Source organism: Sorex araneus, chromosome 1, assembly GCF_027595985.1.
Source record: "Sorex araneus isolate mSorAra2 chromosome 1, mSorAra2.pri, whole genome shotgun sequence".
NCBI lineage: Eukaryota > Metazoa > Chordata > Mammalia > Eulipotyphla > Soricidae > Sorex > Sorex araneus.
The window spans coordinates 435,616,041-435,635,952 of record NC_073302.1 but is presented as its reverse complement, the minus strand read 5'-3'; the positions used below and the strand labels follow the sequence as shown (position 1 = coordinate 435,635,952).

The 19,912-nt window shown below is 43.5% G+C and overlaps 1 protein-coding gene across 11 annotated transcripts in view; it reads left to right on the top strand.

Moving 5' to 3' along the window:
- Positions 1-19,912, top strand: part of DGKI (diacylglycerol kinase iota) — a 482,969-nt gene that overhangs the window by 168,660 nt on the left and 294,397 nt on the right. For all 11 annotated transcript variants that reach the window (XM_055142753.1, XM_055142758.1, XM_055142729.1 and 8 more), the window contains one exon: positions 17,971-18,066. In XM_055142753.1, the coding sequence (XP_054998728.1) occupies positions 17,971-18,066 (96 nt within the window). The remainder of the gene's footprint in view (positions 1-17,970; positions 18,067-19,912) is intronic.

Sequence of the window (19,912 nt, the reverse complement as noted above, 5' to 3'; positions counted from 1 at the left end):
GTGTAGTTGGGCCATTGGCATCGCAGCGGTGGGGGCTTCAGCAGGGCGGGGACTGAGAGTTTTTAGCCAGGAGACTGGTGTGTCTGTGAATTTTTACAGCATGGCTTGCACAAGATACAACTTCTGTGAAAGTAAAAGGAACCCTGAGACTGCTCAGATGCCACCAGGACTCACTGAATGTTCAGGGGAAATGTTCTTTTCCTGGATAGTTACATAATAAACTCTTAACTCATAGATAATTTATAACAGTATTTACATAATTTAAAAGAATGGAATTTAGACACAACAGATGATAAAGCTAAGGAGGGATATGCATGGATTAATAATTAGAGACTTAGGAATCAGCCATTCCCAAAATTGAACCGTTTTTTCAAGATACACGAGCAGTTCTCTGAACCTACAGTAGCTGGACCCTATTGGAGATGCATGGGGGTTTTTTTGTTTGTTTTATTTTTTTTTGGTTTCATTTTTCATTTTTGATTTTTGGGCCATACTCAGCTGCTCTTAGTTCATACTCCAGACTCTGTTTTAGTGTTCATTTAGGGTTCAGGGAACGAACCCAAGTGAGATAACTGGAAGGTAGGTGCTTTGCCCACTGTACTATCTCAGAGATTCATGCTTTTAATGAAAGATAGTGTGAGGGACAGAGGAGGTATGGGAGAGCCTGAAAGCTCCCCATAGTGTATTTATATGCCCAAAACAGTAACAATGATGGGTCTCATTCCCCCGACCCTGAAAGAGCCTCCAATACAGCACTATTGAGAAGGACGAGTAAAGAGAGGCTTCAAAAATCTCAGGGCTAGGACGAATGGAGACGTTACTGAAACTCCTTGAGAAAATCTACAATCAATGGAATGATAGTGATAGTGATAGAGTGTGAGGGAGAGGGAGAGAGAGAGAAAGAGGCAGGAAAATGTTTGTGTGCGTGCGCCTGCATCTGTGATATATATATATATATATATATTATAGAGAGAGAGAGAATGATCTTGATAGAACTGTCTATTAAATTCTTTTTCTGACTCTTGTATGGCATTAGTCAAGTCACTTAATTTCCTTTAGCTTTAGTTTTTCTCACCAGATGAGAACAAGTGTACACCTCCCCCACCTCCTCAAGGAGGACGTCATAGGTTTCATTAGTATCAAAATTGACAGGAAGTGTGACTTTGCAACTGCACAGCCTGCTCATTACTTATTCAGAGATGAAGTAACATGGATTTATCAGTTTGGCATGATGAGTTGGGGGGAGATAGGATTTCTGTTTTTAAGGAGTTTGAATCTGATGGGTAAAAAAAGGGAAAACAATGATTTAAATATAGTTGGGGAGTAGAGAGAGTACAGGAATGAAAACCTTTCCCTTGCTTGCAGCTGACCCAAGTTGGTCCCTGGCATTGCGTATGTCCCCAGAGCACTGCCAGGAGTGATTCCTGAGCACAGGGCCAGGAGTAAGTCCTGAGCACCACAGGGTGTGACCCCCACCTCACTCCCAATAAACAAGACAGAAGAGGGGACAGCAACTTCCAGAAAGTGAGGAAGGTTATTATTATTTTATTTTTATGTTGGAAATAGTTATTGGGAAATACTTTTTTGAAAAGTTCTGCTTGAGCCAAAGACTGAATGGAAGGTATTATTTTCTGATTCCTGTAGAGAGGTATGTACTCTAATATTTCATCAAAACGGTATTTTTGGCTGGTGGTGGGAGGCTGCAGTACTTAGTTGAGGAAGAGCAAATAGCAGCTAAGGCTGGGCTTTTGCTTAGCAGCCTTTATTCCTTCCTCATCCCGTGGACGGAGCCTGTCCTGGTCACTTATTCATCTGTGGTGTGGCAGGAAACCCTTTGGGGGTGTTTAGCAAGGAGTGAAAACTGAAAGCCTTGAGCAGATATTCCGTCCAGGGACTTCCATAGAGATATTTTGTAGAAGGAGCCTTAAGCTATGATTCTGGGGGGGGAAATCATAATTTGGGTTTGGTACTGCTTGCAGCCAACAGAAGCCAGACAGTGTGACCGACCAATACTGCACACTCTTAGTATGATCATATAGAAGAGAGGCTGAAGGAGATTGTTACAAAACGCCTTTGTGACTCTGTTGTTAGGAGTTGCCTTCACTTCAAAATGTTAGCTTTCACTAGTGAACGTGATTTTTATTCATTTTACTGATACTACCTACTTTTTCTAAGTCCTGGCTGCTCAAGGAGTTAAACAAGAGCTTTCTTGGTTCTGTTTAAAGACTAGTACCTTTTGCTTGGCCTATCAGGCTTATCAACTTAATATTCTTTATTTCCTCTCCCCTCCTCCCTCCACCTCTCTGGGCAGGTTGGATTTGGAAACTTGAAAGCACCTTTTTTTTTTTTAAATTTATTTATTTTTAATTAGAGAATCACCGTGAGGGTACAGTTACAGATTTATACACTTTTGTGCTTATACTTCCCTCATACAAAGTTTGGGAACCCATCCCTTCACCAGTGCCCATTCTCCACCACCCGTAAACCCAGTGTCCCTCCCACCCTCCCCAATCCCATCTCCCCCCCACCCCACCCTGCCACTGTGGCAAGGCATTCCCTTCTGTTTTCTCTCTCTAATTAGCTGTTGTAGTTTGCAATAAAGGTGTTGAGTGGCCGCTGTGCTCAGTCTCTAGCCCTCATTCAGCCCGCAACTCCCTTCCCCCACATGGCCTTCGACTACAATGTAGTTGGTGACCGCTTCTCTGAGTTGACCTTTCCCCGGAACGTGAGGCCAGCCTCGAAGCCATGGAGTCAACCTCCTGGTACTTATTTCTACAGTTCTTGGGTGTTAGTCTCCCACTCTGTTATTCTATATACCATAGATGAGTGCAATCTTTGAAAGCACCTTTTAAAAGAAGGCTGATGAGATATTAAAGATAAAGTAAGAAAGGACAGGCTCAGATTTCTTCCCTTCAGTGTAGTAGAGCGTCATGCCTCTGGCAGAAGAAATAAGGAGCAGGGCTGCTAGCCTCACCTTGGCCTTCAACTCATCCTCTTGACTCAGGATGACAGCCCCTCTGGTACAAAGAGATAAGAATCATCTCCAGAACATAATATTAGGATCCCTGATTAGTGTGAACTCTCCTCCTGTTCACCAGACAGAAAACAAACATGGTTGATGGTGCATCCAGCGTTGCAAAACAAGTCAGGGAAGATTGGGAATGAGAGCCTAAGTCTTCAAATTTCAATTTACTGTACGTAGATTCCCGAAGTCATTCCTAAATATACTTTTCTTCTGGACTCTGAGGAATGGTTTTCCTGGGGGAATGGGTTGGGGAAGGGGGTGAGGGGTGGTGCTCAGATATAGCCAAGCTCTGATCTTGTAAGCCTGGATTGTAGACACATGCATGTCTGGGCTAGACATGTATGATTGCTATCAGTATTTTATGCTTTGGTCACATGAACTTAGGACTTTCTTCAAGCACTGCATTTTCATGGTTTCATTTCCTTGCTTAGTGATGTGTACTATTTTTCTCCTGTTTTCAGTTTGTTTTCCTGAGTCCAAAAGCTTCTCCTCTCCTGGGATGTACTCAACATGTTTACGGTGACTTACAGACTTTTCTGCCCTACATCATCTCATTTTCTTGATGACTCTTTGTTGCCAGGGCTCAGCTCTTCTGTGATCCTGGGAATGGTCAAGTGTAGTCCTGCTCTGTGGTCCATATGGACAGGGGTGGTCTGCTCAGGGGGAGCTGCTGGCCGTTCCCTTAGAGCTTCCTCCCTCTTGCTTTCTGCCAGTCCAGGCTCATCTTTTCAACTCAGTGAATTCTATTGATGTTACTGACTTTTTGCGTTGATGCCTTCCAATAATACTACCCTGACAACATATTTCTTACAAACACGAGGGCAAAATTAGTGTTTTTGTCTGACTGTTGTGTTCTAGGTGTGCGGTGAGACTTTAGGATCCTCGAAGTGAGGAACAATGTCTCCTGGTAGTATTTCTACTTTATAGCGGGGAACTTAGCCTTCCAGGCCTTGTATCCGTGTGGTGTTGATGTCAGGAGACTAACTGATTATAGCTTTTCTACTCAATCAGCTAGAAGGGGAAATTTCACTGGGAGTCAACAGCACTCCCATCATCTCTAGCTCCTGAAAGGCTTGGAGGTCATGAGTCCAAAAAAGAAATGGAGTTGTGCTATTAGTATCCCGCATGTGATGCATTGTGTGAGGTCTTAAAGAGCACTTCGTTTGATCCTCTTGCCTCCACTGGTGTCCTTTCTGCTTCTGTATGATGACAGTCTGTAGAAACTGCTTCCACTGACACAGTGCCATGCGTGACAGCCAGGCCAATTTGGGGGGAAGCAAGCTAAATTGCTAGAAAGGGAGGGAGTAATGCTCAAAAAGGAAAAACATCCTCATCTCCTGGGCCGAGAGCCAAGTTTCCGGTGTGGAGTGAGCGAGCACATTTAGACGTGTGTCTGTTGCACAGATATGTGTGTTCGGCAAATGTTGTGTGTCTGTACCCCAGTGGAGACTTCATTAGGACCTGGAGCTGCTCTCGTCCCTGTTTTTACTATCATAATGGAGAACGTAGGAAGGGAGTCTACAATCTATCTCTATTGTTTGATCAATTTTTTTTTCTCTCCATCAGGTGCTCAGGCCCTACTTGTGCTCTCTTTCTGGCCCCTATAATTATTTGACCCATACCCTGCTTATAACAGCCCAAAAGACAATTTTGGAAAGACCAAGCTCTTTCTTAAAGGGCATGTTGGTTTTAGGCCCGTTTTCCTTTGTTAACAAATGTTTTTTCTCCCTCTTTGGAAAAATTATTCTAATCATAGAGCCCTGGAAAGCAGAACCTTAACACAAACCAAGCCAGATCCTAGGTCCAGAAACACTTCCCTCTCTTATAGGCTCTACTAAGAAAGAAAGGAGTGCTTTCAGCTGAGGACCACAGTGGGATCTCCGGGGACCTTAAGATGGGGCCAGGCAGGGGTTCAGGTGTTGCTGTGTCCCCAGTGGGGTTGTAGGTTGAGTGGAGATGGGAGGGGCCAGGGAGTCAGAAGCACACCACTGTTTGCAATTGGGGAAACTGAGTCATGGGCTGAAAAGAAAGAAGGAAAGAGAAAGGAAGAAAGAAAGAAAGAAAGAAAGAAAGAAAGAAAGAAAGAAAGAAAGAAAGAAAGAAAGAAAGAAAGAAAGAAAAAGAAAGAGAGGAAGGAAGGAGGGAAGGAAGAAGGAAGGAAGAAGGAAGGAAGGAAAGAAAAAGAAAGAAAGAAAGAAAGAAAGAAAGAAAGAAAGAAAGAAAGAAAGAAAGAAAGAAAGAAAGAAAGAAAGAGAGAGAGAGAAAGAAAAAGAGAGGAAGGAGGGAAGGAAGAAGGAAGGAAGAAGGAAGAAAGGAAAGAAAAAGAAAGAAAAGAAAGAAAGAAAGAAAGAAAGAAAGAAAGAAAGAAAGAAAGAAAGAAAGAAAGAAAGAGAGAAAGAAAGAGAGGAAGGAAGGAAGGAAGGAAGAAGGAAGAAAGGAAAGAAAAAGAAAGAGAGAAAGAGAGAAAGGAGGAAAGGAAGGAAGGAAAGAAGGAAGGAAGAAAGGAAGGAAGGAAGGAAGGAAGGAAGGAAGGAAGGAAGGAAGGAAGGAAGGAAGGAAGGAGGAAAGAAAGAAGGAAAGAAAGAAAGTGATTTCTTTTAGGCAGGTAGAAACAACAGCTAAATGGTGCCCCTCCTGTTGAGTGACCAGATTAGGGAAACTGTTTAAACTGGCCTGTGAAACTCGGCCATCTTCTCTTTAGGTAACTGGGATGGGAAATCGGAGGAACCAGGACTGTGCATATGTGCACATGTGTGTGCCTGTTCTCATTCTAGTCTTATTCCACATGACACCAAGGACACTGTTTGCCTTCACGAGCTCCAGGTCTTGGCTCTTCACTTTCCGGTTGGGCATCGTCACCCAAAGCTCTCCCCACTCCAGCAGCTCTCCCTGCTCAAACCCCCGTTGCAACACAGGTGGCGTCAGTAGGCTCTGCTCCACAGCTAAGCCAACTGGGTGTGCGTTAGTGAAGGCCCCGGCCCCTGTGAGCCATGGGGACAGTGGAACCAATCTCCCATGATCCCATGCGCCTCCACTATGCCTTTCTTTGCCAACATTGGCAGAGTTTAAATCACTTTGGCTTCGGGGGGAGGGGGGTAAGCGTAGAATCCTACCACTTCCCAGGTGGCCAAGAAATGTCTACATCTAAAATTCTGCCTCTAGGCAAGCAGTTAAACCAATGTTGTCAAGTGCAAATAAATATGATCCGAAAATAATCCTACAATTTCTGGCTGTCATATTTTTAAAAAGTGAAACAGAATAGGTGTAATGAACTTGCACACGGTGCTTTGTTTAACCAACTATATTAGAATTATATTATTTTATTATGAAATATATTACTGTTTCAAAATGTAACCAGTGTAAAAATTAATAGCAAGATGGTGTACATGCTTCTAAGTCTTCAGAATCGGCCCTGACCATGCAGATGGTGACCCTCAATCAGCACCGACCACATTCCACCTGCTCCTCCGTCAGATTTACTGAACAAGAAAGGGACAAAGTGCCCAGCCTGATTTTACTCATATAATATTTAATATAGTCAGGTCATTTTTTTCTCTTTCTGAATTTATAAGGACATTTATATAGGATATATATTTATATACAGCCACTGCCACTGTCATCCCGTTGCTCATTGATTTGCTCAAGCAGGCACCAGTACTGTCTTCATTGTGAGACTCGTTGTTACTGTTTTTTTGGCATATCAAATACGCCACGGGTAGCTTGCCAGGCTCTGCCGTGCAGGTGAGATACTCTTGGTAGCTTGCCGGGCTCTCTGAGAGGAGTGGAGGAATCGAACCTGGGTCGGCCGCGTTCAAGGTGAACACCCTACCCGCTGTGCTATCGCTCCAGCCCATATATTTATATATAAATATATATTTATATATATCACTCCAGCCCATATGTTTATATATAAATATATAAATAAATATATTGGCAGAGCCTGGCAAGCTACCCATGGCGTACTCTATATGCCAAAAAACAGTAACAACGACAGTCCTCATTCCCCTGATCCTGAAAGAGCCCCCAATACACCATTAAGCTACATGACAGGGATGAATGGAAACATTACTGGTGCCCGCTCGAGCAAATCGATGAACAACAGGATGACAGAGATACAGTGATAGTGATACAGTGATATATTTATCATTTTCTCTGACTTGAAGATATTTTCACGTGCAAAAGTATTTATTTTGTATTAATTATTTGTTCTTAAGTTCACTATTTTCCATTGTTAAGTCAGTAACCCCTTTATCCTTTAACTTATAACCATAACTTGAATGCAAATAATTGTCTTGGCATCTATGATCTTTATATCTCTCTAGGTGGATCTCTACTCTTATGTAACCGGGTCTCTCTCTACACAAATCAATTTGCATAAATGTCTAACTATCTGTGGAGATGTGTTTCAGTACTAACACATATAAAGAGCTGTTACCGTTATTTTGAAGTGGGCTAGAGCTATTTTTTTTTCTTTGACACAGATGGATACTCTGAATTGTATACTATTTGAGATTGTATTTTAACATGGATGTGTAGAGAAGAGAAAAAGAAGTTTTTGGGTGGGGAGAATTGAATAATCTAAGCATGGCACCCCACAAAATACACACATACACAGATGCTAGCTACCATGTTTTTAAAAATGAAATGAAATAATATATTGTTTGGGGGCAACATCTGGCGGTGCTCAGATTATTCCTGGCTCTGCACTCACGAATTACTCCTCGTGGTGCTTGTGGGGGGGCATAGGGGGATCACAGTAAGATTAAGTTTGGGTTTTATTTTATAAATGATAGGCACTCGTTAAACTTCTTAAGCAAAAAAGAAGTATAATCTAGCTATATATTCTGGAAATTAATTTACAGTAGTGTAAAATCTAAGGTGGAATGTTGGAATTATTGTCTAGAGCAGAAGAAACCAGGACTCCGTCATCAGACATGCTGTTCAGTGTATTGTGAAGTGGGGATCAATAGAGACAGTGAATGGAAATCCAGAGAAACGTGTGTAAACAGAAGAGGCCTTATTTGACGGGAGAAGTTAGGCTACAATAAATAACTAAAATGCTCCAACATGTAATAGTTCAATGCAAGAAAATATTTATCCTCATGGGGACAGGAGCCGAGGACTGTACAGTTTGGTTTTGTACCACATGAATCCAGTGATTGTTGCTTTCACACCTTTATCAGAAGATTTCTAGAATCCTTTAAAAGACCGACTTCCAACTTCCAACTTCCAGGAAAGGAGCATGGAATAATGCATGTGGGAGGATTTAACAAGCCAAGAGAGAAGGAGTCCTACATTACTCCTGGTAACGTGGTCATACCTTCTTGTAAGGGATGGTAGATAGTGAAATCTAGCTGTGTCTTTAGGAAAAGGAGAAAATTTAATTTTGGTGATTAACTAGTGGTTTTGGCTACAGTAATTTGGCTAATTCTAACGTTTATGGATTAGGAGGTTAGAAGGAAAACTGGAGTAGCACAAAAATAGTAAAAACATATTGAGCGCCTTTTTTTTTTCTTTTTGGGTCATACCTGGCGATGCACAGGGGTTACTCCTGGCTCTGCACTCAGGAACCACTCCTGGCAGTGCTCAGCCGACCATATGGAATGCTGGGAATTGAACACGGGTTGGCTGAATGCAAGGCAAACGCCATACCTGCTGTGAAATAGCTCCAGCCCCTTGAGCCCTTTTAACTCTATTTTGTGCAGACTTTGTGTATTTGCATATTTAAACATCACTATGATCTTATAAGGGAAATACAGTTGTTAATATAAATTTAGTGGGTAGTAATCTGAGATCTTGGGGAATCTAGAAAGATAGCAGATCATGCAATTAATGAGTAGCAAGTCTTTGATTCCATTGTTGGTAATTTTGAAGTAGATGAATTGTCGGTTTCATTCTAGTGCAAATGCAAGCCAGTTTAGATATTTTTATGTAGAATTCAAGAGTTCGCAAGAGCATTTTCACTTCTGATATTAGTTGGAGGTTTAATAATTCCTCAGATCACACTCACATTTGATAACTCATTAGAACTCAGAAAATTTTTATAAATGGATTTTTATCACATTCTGGTTTATTGCCATGAAATGATACAGGTTCAAATTAGCCAAGGGAGGAGGCACATGGAACAGAGTGCAGGAGAGTTCTATTTCAGAATCTTCTAGTTGTTTGCTTCAAGAGGAGTTTTGAACAGTGCTAACTTCTCCATATATATAGCAACAGATGGCATATTTGCCCTCATGGAAGCATGTCTAAGTTTTGCTGTGTAGGGTTTTAGTTGGAACTTAGCATATAGATATGGTCTACTACCATGCTCTTGATCTTAGCCTCCAGCCCCTCTGGAAGTGAAACTATCATATGGTCCCAAGTCTCACCATAAATCCTGTTTGTCTCAAGGCCCTCAGGAAAACAGAGTCACTCTTACCACTTAGAGCATTTTAAGCACTAAGAAAAATTCCTGAATAGGATATAGGAGAAATGTGGTCTACCACAAAGCATGTTCTATCTTTTCCTTGCATGACTGTGCTTTTTTTTCTTGAATGCCTTTCTTTTAAAGGGCTTTATTTCGCTTTGTTATTTTAAGAGACGGTTAGGCATTCATATTTTTTACAGCCTATGATTCCAAACTAACAGATAGAGAAAAATGACTGTTCCTTTCTACCCTTTGGAGTTGCATGTGAGAAGGATGTGCATTTACTCATTGAGTCTTAGTATTTCTGTCTTTTCAGTTCTCCAGATTTATCATCTATTATTTTCCAGGTATTAAGTGTAGACCATTCAGTGTTCTCATGGGATATAGAATCTAGTATAATAGGGAAGCAACATTTAAATGCTAGAATATGGATAGTTAATATCAAACAAATAATGTGGAGGGAACAATTTTAAGACTAAATTGTCAAAATGCTTTGATTTAGATTTTGTGTCAGAGATGACTTTTTAAAAGAAGTAACACAAATGACCAAAAGGTAAGTAGACATTTGATGACATAGAGTCAGAATGGAGAGGCATAAAATTTTGGATATAGGAAACAGAATATACACGGGTCTTTATATTAGGACCTTTGATATAATGTAATGAGGAATTCACAATGCAAGTATAACAATTTTCTAGTCAATGGAGCAACAATCTCAATAGCACTAAGGTGAGAGCTTTCTTGCCTAAAAAGTAGCAAGAAGATGGGTGTGACAGTATACTGTAAGTCAGGGACTGAGAGAGTGGGATAGAAGATGAGGAAGCCAGAACAGAATAAGATTGCAGAAAGACAGGAGAAGGTATCAGAGCTATCCAGAGAACTGGGAGAATAAGGTTTTTGGTTTCTTTCAAGTGCCTGTATAGACATTGAGGACTTTTGAGCAAATCTGTGACTTGACTTGACTCTCCTTTAAGGCAATTATTTTGGTTTCCCTATTATAGGTAGACTATGAAGAGGCAGGATGGAGCAAGTGTACTAGTTATCAGGGCATTGGGATATTCCAAGCCAAGAAAGAATATGAAAAAACCAAGTTGTTACAGTACAAGAGGGAGAAGTGATTCGGGTCCATATACAGGTTGAAACTGAAGTCTATATGGTTAAGAGATGGAAAAGATACAGGAAAGAAATATCTAGAATAGGCCCATGTTTTTAGCAAATAATTGAAGCTATAGGACTGGAAATAGCATTTACAGAAAATTTATGGAGATTAGAGGAAGTTCAGATTTAGGAAGTATGTGAAGATTTCAGGTTTCTTCAGGTGAATGTAAAGGATTGAGATGCTTGTTACATCTTCAAGTAGAGATGTCAAGAGGGAAGGGTTTTTTTTTTAAAATGATGAGTCTTAAGTTGAATGGGGTCTGCATTATGTGAATAATTTGGAAAAAAAAACAATTAATTGATGGGGTCTAAAGCCATAAGAACATAAACCTCAATAACCAGGATACTGAATGCGGATGGAAAATAATAATGATGTGACTGTGAACTTTGGAACACCTTTGCAGAGTTTGGGAATATAGGAAAGATTTAGCTAAGGAAACTTGGGTAGGGTAACTGTTGAATCACAAACCAAATTAAAGGAGTGCTGTGTTTCTAGGAAGAACATGTCCCTAGAAGAAGAGATTGCATCGGTGTCAAACACTGTTGATTAAGATAAAGATCGGTAATTGATTTAGCCCTGTGAATACACCTATAATCTTGGCAAACAAAGAGTAGAGTGAGTAGGGAAAACATTTGATAGAATTGGGCCCAAGAGATCATGGAGTGGTAGGAAGATGTGGAAACAGAAAGTAAGGTAGTCTTGAGTATTTTTGGCACAGGAGAACAAAAGTTAGGAGATGACAGAATGGATGGGTCAAGAAATCAGACTAGTGCTCTGCTGTAATCTTTTTTTCTCCACACCTATTTGAGCAAGGTTGTAATCTAATACACGGTTTTTATTTATTGGCGTCATACCTGGTGGTACTCACGTCATACTTCTAACTTTGTGCTCAAGGGTCATTCCTGGCAGTATTTAGAGGGCAGGGGGCATATATGACGCCATAGAGCAAATCAGGTCAGCACATGCAAAGAAAGTGCCTAACTCCTAACATCTCTCCATCCCCTCATACCATTTTTTGTTCATTTGATTTGGGGCCACCAGCAGTGCTCAGGGCTTATTCCTAGCTCTTCACTCATGCATCACATCTGGCGGGGTTTGGGGAGCCAGATGAGGTGCTGGGGACCAAATCAGGTAGGAAATATGCAGGGAAGCACCTTACTGGATGTACTGTTTCTCTAGCCCCATCAAAGTCATTTTTTGTTGGGGAACAGTTTTTCCCCAACGTGCCCAGAGCGTTGCATACTGGGTCCGGGCAGACGTGGGGCGAAGGATGACAGGCACGTGGAGAAACACCCTCCTCCGAGAGCAGCTGATGGCTGTTCACTTTATTGCCAACTACACACATATCTTATAGAGGGTCTCAGCTTACAGGAAGGTCCGATCATTCTCTATGTGCCCATCATTCTTCGCCCCACATCTGCCTGGACCCGGTGTGCAACATGTCTGGGCACATTGGGGAAAAAGCTGTTCCCCAACAATTTTTATTGTTTCATTTTTGTTTTAGGGCCACACCCAGTGGTGCTCTGGAGCTCTGGCTGGCTTGCTGCTTGGGGGTCACTGGGACCAGGCTCAGGGACCATGTTGTACCAAGCAGAAGCTCCACTCCTTAGAGCCACCTCGCTGGCCCACCATCACCATTTCACATGACCAGATCTCAATACGGGTGTTTCTGATATCTTCATACTGTTTCATTTTCTGTATCATCCTATTTTTTAAAGCATGGTTTTGTTTTGGGCATTTGCAGTGTTTCCAGTTTTTTTTATTATCAAATGTTAGAAATAACTCTCTTGAGGTACATAGATTTTTCCCATTAGAATTTTTTCCCTTGTAGTATTTTCCCCACCATGAGATTACTAGGTAAACGTAGGAACATTTTAATTCTGTTCATTCTTTGATGGCGTGTAGTGAGTTGGCTTTTCTTTTTCATTATCCCCAGGATCTTGTTAATTTTGTACCTGCCCACACTATGTACTTCTGCTTACTGTGTACTTCTTTCTTCTTTAAAAAAATTTTTGTGTGTGTGTGTTTGTGTGTGTGGGGGGCATACTCAGGGGTGCTCAGGGGTTACTCCTGACTCTGCACTTAGGAATTACTCCTGGTAGTGCTCAGGGGACCACATGGGATGCTCAGTCAGCAGGGCAAATGCCTCACCTGCTGTACTATTTCTCTGGCCACTGCTTCTGTTTCTTGCCTCTCTCCTTAAAGGTCCTCAGTTCTACCTGATACCACATCCCTCTACCTAGTTTCCGACTCCTCTGGTGATGATAAAAAGGAAAGAGACTACCAACTAGATTCTACAAACGCACTCTAGAATCTACTACCTAAGAAAATCAAGGAGAGAGGTTTGGGCCTCGTGATTCTCGGGCCTCTTTGAGTTCCACGCAGGATTCACCTTCAGAACTTGGCAACTCCTGGTGTCTAAGTTTCACTTTAGATGAGCTGGAGCCGACTCCCTGGCACCTAGGCACTCTTGAAAACTCCCCAGATCAAACTAAACTTTGAGTAGGTGTAACATGATAGATTCACTGTGGCTGGACACCTCTGTCTTCTCCTTCACCCCTACCCTTTTCTGGGTGGGGCTGTCTAATGAGATCTCCACGGAGGGAACTGGGGAGATAGCTACTAGGGCAGGAGCTCATGTTCAAGGCCCCACATTTGAGTCCAGACTCTGCCTGCCTGGCTCTGAGCACACGAGGGTATAGCCCTGGAGGCCACGGGACCCCTCCGTGGTGGCCCTGGTAACTCCCAGCACTAGATATCAGCACCATGGCCTCTGGGTACCCCCACCCCTCTCCAGAAATATTGAACTTGGTTAATCGTCACAGTTGCACTGTTCTGAATCTGAGGTCAGCTCTCAGTAAGCCTACATGAATGCTTTGCTAGTGATCAGCATGTGCTTTCGCCCAGAATGAAGCCTAGCAAACCAGGGAGCGAGCGAATCTCCAGTTCCCTTTTTTTTTGCCTCCTTCCCTGGATCTGCCAGGATTTTATTTCTGTCCTCCTGGATTGGTAGCACTGTTGACTTTGACACCTTTTCTGTTATGAGCATGTTCTTTGAAAGTTGGAAGGACTGCACTCATTTGTGGAATATAAAATAACATAATGAGACTGACACCCAAGGACAGTAGAGACGAGGGCCAGGAATATTGCTCCATAGTTGCAAGCCTGTCTTATGAGCTGGGGGAGAAGGCAGCTGGAAGGGATCACTGAGTTGTTGATGGTTGGAGGGATTGTTCGGAAAGGGAGCTGTGTGCTGAAAGAAGATAGAGGACCAAAGGTGATAGCCTCTCAGTACCTATATTGCAAACCATAATGCCGGAAAGTAGAGAGAGAGTATGGGGGAAATTGCCTGCCATAGAGGCAGGGGGAGGGTTGGAAAGTGGGGGTATACTGGGGACATTGGTGGTAGTAAATGTGCTCTAGTGGGTGGGTGCTGATGGGTATGGGTGGGTGTTTGATCATTGATTGAAACTCAAACATGAAGCTTGTAACTGTATCTCACGGTGATTCAATTTAAAAAATTAAAAAATACATATATATAAAAGTTGGCAACCCCTCCCCCCCCCCGTTTCAGTGTCCCTAGTATTTGCTGCTATCATTTTGTGTTTATTTCCAACTTTAGTGAATTTTATTCCACACTTAACCCAGGTCCTGGCACTAGTGGTTTGTAATAAGTGTTTATTGAACGAATACAGGATTCATCCTAAAAAAGTATGAGAAGTTGAAGCTGGGTGATAAATTCCCAGTAGTGAAATATTTGGAGCCGCGAGGATTGATTTTTGTCTAGATACTTAACAAAGAAGTGCCTGTTTATTTAACATTTGCCTCATGTATCACTTTTTGAAAGCTTCCAGTGCCTAAACCTACAGCTGTTCTTATTTCTATCTTGTTTTTGATCCGCAAGATTGACTCTGAGATCGAAAGTACTTTCCCACTGACTTCCATTAGAAAACAAAACAAAACAGAACAAATACGACTCCTTACAGAGAAAAAGTGCTGGTGGAACGGTGTACACCCGTTGCCCACAAGAGTTACGCTCCTCACCCGCATTCTTTTCTTCTGAGGATGGCCGGAAGGCACTCTGGGACTTAGAGGCGAATCTTTACTTGGGGGTGGGCCATGCTGTGGTTTGTTCCTGATTTCCTCAAGGGCCACAGGACTCATGAATATCTGCTCCCACTTTGTGCTTACATAATCTGCTTGAGATGTCGGCTTTACCTTTCTCCTCGGAAACATCCATCATGCCTGCTTAATCTTGGCTGAACATTATTTGAGCTTCGAGGGCCTGAGTGGAAATGGTGTGGTTTGTGAATTTGAAGAAATAACATTTTTTTTTTTGCTTTTTGGGTCACATTCAGCGATGCTCAGGGGTTACTCCTGGCTCTGCACTCAGGAATTACTCCTGGCGGTGCTCAGGGGACCATATGGGATGCCAGGGATCGAACCTGGGTCGGCCGCATGCAAGGCAAATGCCCTACTCGCTGTGCTATCGCTCTGGCCCCGAAATCACAATTTTTAAGAGGTGAATGCCACTGGCTACCCCCTTCCCCACCTGCCCACCCGCCTGCAACTTTGTTTGGGCATTCAGGAGACGCTCCTGGGGGCGTTTCTGGAGTGGCCTAAGAGAAGATGGGCTTCTCAACTGCGTGGGCGTGCTCAGGAGACACCCTGTGCAAGTCTTTCCCTGCCTCACCCACTCAGGCTGCTGGAGCACAATGCAGTGGCACGGGAAGCTGTAACTATCGGGATTTCTTTCTCACGGCTCTGGCATCTAGGAAGTCTCGGATCAGATCCACGTGCTGCTGCTGAATTGTGAGGGCGCCCTCCTGGCGTGCAGATGCCTGCCTCCCAGACTTGCCCTCCGAGGCCCTTTCTCCCATGCGTGCTTGGAGACAGACACACACCCCTTTCGGATCTCCTCTTGGAAGGACACTAATCCCGTCACAGGGCTGGACCCTTCAGGACCTCCCAGCCTGGGGCTAGGGTTTCAGTATATGCTTCTGGGAGAGGGCACAATTCATCCTGTGGGAAAATAATCCCACCACCATATTTTTATGATCTGTATAATAAAAATAAGAGCAATTCCGTGTTCGGCTCTCCCTCCCTCCCCGAAGCCCCCTGCCCGCCCCCCTCTGAGCTATATATTCAGCTTGGTTCCCTTATGGTTAATCTAATACAATGTTTTCCTTTAATAACTCTGAATCTTTTTGTAAGCAAACAAGGAATTAGAGAATAAATATGCGCATCTACCCTGTTTCCTAGGCATTGTGGCATGAGAAGGATTACGGAATTCCATGATCTTTTTCTTTTTATTTTTTTAAAGTCCCCCTCCCCCTCCACCCCTAGTCCCAGAATGAAGCTTTGTGCGTTTCCAGATTTGGTTCGGGAATGTTCTTCATATCTTACAGCGTAGCCGAGCTTTCTTTTCAATCAGAATATTTTTAGAAGATAGGAAATCATTCAACTTGAAAAGTTTAGAATTAACTGGTGAAGGCCTACTGAATTAGCAGAATTGTATTATGCTTTGAGTACACTGTGATGGAAAGTTTTAAGAAGCCTCTGGCTTAGAAGTATAATTTACCCATTACTGCTGTAAAGGTGTTTTCAAACACTCTTTTACTCAACGTACTTTAATACTACTATCCTCCTTCCGGGCTAATTTGCTAAGTAATGATAACTGTTAATAGAATTTTGGTCTCGATTGCCATGAAATTTTTAGTGTTGGGTCTAGATAGAGAAAGCCTTACATGAACAAATTGAGTTTCTTCCCTTTTATTGTTTCTTTTTGGTTCACACCCGGCGATGCTCAGGAGTTACTCCTGGCTTTGCACTCAGGAATTACTCTGGCGGCGCTCAGGGGACCTGGGATGCTGAGAATCAAACCTGAGTCAGCCGTGTGCAAGGCAAACGCCCTCCACGATGTACTATCACTCCAGCCCCCTGTTCCCTTTTCATGGGTGGAGGGAACTCCCAATGACATTTAGGAGACCTGAGCCCCTCCTGGCAACCTTCGGCCAGCCAGGTTGCAATCAATGATGCAATGCTGCTTGACCCTTATAGTACCAGGCAGCCCTGGGTCTTGCTGGCACTGCCAGGGGCTTCAAGGACCATTGCAGGCAATAGCTGGGCACCTCTAGGATTGCACAAAGCACAGCTCAGGGAACTATGCATGCCAGAATGGATGCGGTTCAGTGTATGCTGTGCGTGCGCCTTAACTTCCGTGCTAGCTCCCAGCTGCTCGCTCCCATTTTCACTATTTGACTTTTATTGTTTTCAATTGTTCAATAATTTATTTAATTCATTTTTAAATGTTATTTCAGGAACTGTGCTTTCCAGTACTGTTAATGGTAGGATTTTGTGCATAACACATTTCCAGCCCCGCACCTCCCTGAGTGTCCACTGTGCCCTTTCTGTTGTCTTCGGAGATTTGTTCTACCCCTGTTTTGTTTCTTTATATCCCGCCTATGAGAGAGACCTGTTCATCTCCTGACTCACTTCATTCAACCTGATAATCTCCAGATTCATCCACATACCAGCGAATTGCATAGTCTCTTAAAGCTGGGTGGTAGTCCATGTGGATATGTTTCTTAATCCAGTCATATGTTTTTGGAGACCGGCTATTTCCTGTGTTTGGCTACTGTGAATAGAGCTACAATTAGCATAGGAACGCAAATATCTTTCCTGAATAGAGTTTTCGGCCCCTTGGGGTAGAGGTCAAGAAGTGGAATTACTGGGTCAGGTGGAAATTTGATTCCCAGTTTGACAAATATCCATATTGTTTTCTAAAAGTGCCGGACCAGTTTGCATTTCCACTGACGGTGAATGAGGGTCCCTTTCCCCCCCACATCCCCGCCAACACTGGTTATTTTTGTTCTTCACGATGTGTGCCCGTCTCACTGGTGTGAGATGATATCTCATTGTTGTTTTCATTTGCATTTTTCCCATGACAAGTGAGTCAGAGCTTTCTTTTCATATACCTTTTGGCCATCTGTATGTCTTCTTGGAGGAAGTTTCCGTTGTCTCTTTCCCCCCTCCCCTGTTCCCGCCCCCCTCCCATACTTTTAAGTATGCAATTTTCTAAATGAAAAATGCACTCATAAATCTGATCTTTTGGCTAATGACTCAAATAAAAATATTTTCAGCATCTTTTTTGTGTGTGTGTGTTTGTTTAGCATTTTTTGGTAGGATCAACTCCAGTCGTACTTTTAAACTGAGTATTTGAAAACGACTTCTCCGTGTAAGCTGAGTTAAAAACTCCTTGGGCTCGCTAACTTTCTTGATTCCAAATATGATTCAGAGGACCCTCCCCCGGCCCCCTGCTCCCTACAGCTCTTTCTGCCTATTAGGAAAACTGAAGCCCTGGTCTTTTCCTTGCAGGAGAATGCAGTGAACGGAGAACACCTGTGGCTGGAGACCAACGTCTCAGGAGACCTGTGCTACCTGGGAGAGGAGAACTGCCAAGTCCGATTTGCTGTGAGTGTTCTCCTCCGCCCGTCAGGATGGGGAGGCAGGGGGGCGGGGAGGCACCCGAAGCCTGAAGGGTCAGGGAATTCCCAAGGAGAGATTTGAGGAGGCATAGAGAGTTGATCACATTAGCACGGTGTTGTGGGGGTCAGTGTGAATGCTCCCTGGGCTTGACCCTGAGGTCAAACCTTGATTTGCTTGGCTGCTCTGGTTGTCATCCAGAGTTCGCTGTGGCTCTGGAGTGGGTGAGTCGCTGAGGGAAGGTGTGTGCATATGATGGGGAGGTTGTGTGTGTGTGTGTGTGTGTGTGGTGGGGGGGAGTATGACTCACTTTTAGCGGAATGTGTGTGGCGCAGGTGTTGCCCGAGTTGGAAGGTGGGCCTGGAATGACACTGGTCTGACTCGATGAGTGGAGGGTGGCCCAGCATTTGTTTCTCAGCATTTCTCACTGCCTCCTGTGGGCCCCCAGGGTATTCGGATGGGGAGGTGAAAGGTGAAAATCGCCATGCAAACGGGGACTATAGCAGAAGACTCAGGGGCCAAGCAGTAGGACAGGGACAACAGAGGAAAGCAACAGAGTCAGAAGGGGCCTGATGGGCCAGAGCAATAGCACAGCGGCAGGACATTCACCTTGCACAAGGCCGAGACCCGGTTTGGTTTGATCCTGGTCCTGCTATACAGTCCTCGAGCACTGCCAGGAACGAGTCCTGAATGCAGAACCAGGAGAAAACCCCGAGCATTGCCAGGCGTAACCCCCCCCCCCAAAAAAAAAAAAAGCAAACCCAACCAACAAAACCCAGAAGGGGCCTGGTGTTGGGAAAAGGTTGGGAAGCACGGGGTGAGCCCACAGCTCAAGCCTGAAAGGGCGAAATTCTAGAAACTGCAGGAGGCTCAGTCAGCAGTCAAGGACTCTGGAGCTGCCTTTGGTTTCCAAGTGTCCTTTGTGCCCCTAACAAGCTACTTAAATGTTAGAACCTTCTTTGTGTTCTGTGAACAAGAGGTAGCCAGGAGGTAAGTTGTGAGTTGCTGAAGTGTTAGAGAAAGAGAGCAATGTTTTTGTGTAGTTTATTCATTTGGCTGAAAGGAATCACAGGAAGCAGCAGAGTGAAGAAAGAGGGTGGGGGAGGGGGGAGAAGATAAATTCCTTTCTACTGGGAGGTGTGGGGATCATAATTGGCCAATTATTGGTTTGTTGGCTTCGCTATGTTATTATGCGAACGATTTTAGTAGTGCATTGGAATTGCAAGGAAATATGTTCCTATTCATAACTAGTAAGAAGAAAATCGAGTTTCTCATTGGAGCTTCTAGAAGAATCTCCGCTCCTCCCCCCACGCCAACACTCAGATACACAGGGACAGCATCAGGCAGCCTGAGATGGCACAGCTGGGTACCAGACCTTGGAAGCAACGTCGGCTGCTGTGTTGACTGTTTTATCATTTTTTGTTTGAAAGACTATGAAAGTTTGGGAGGTCTCGGGTTTGTTGGAGCCAAGTTGGGAATAGTTGAATGTTAGCGAGAGATTCATCTGAATAGGCTCTCAATTTAGTCAGGAGACCTGAATTTGTCTTTGCAGGATATTAAGAACTTCTCTCTCTAATTAGCTGTTGTGGTTTGCAATAAAGGTGTTGAGTGGCCATTGTGCTCAGTCTCTAGCCCTCATTCAGCCCGCAACTCCCTTCCCCCATATGGCCTTCGACTACATTATAGTTGGTGATCCCTTCTCTGAGTTGCCCTTTCCCCAGAATGTGAGGCCAGCCTCCAAGCCATGGAGTCAACCTCCTGGTACTTATTTCTACAATTCTTGGGTGTTAGTCTCCCACTCTGTTATTCTATATACCCTAGATGAGTGCAATCT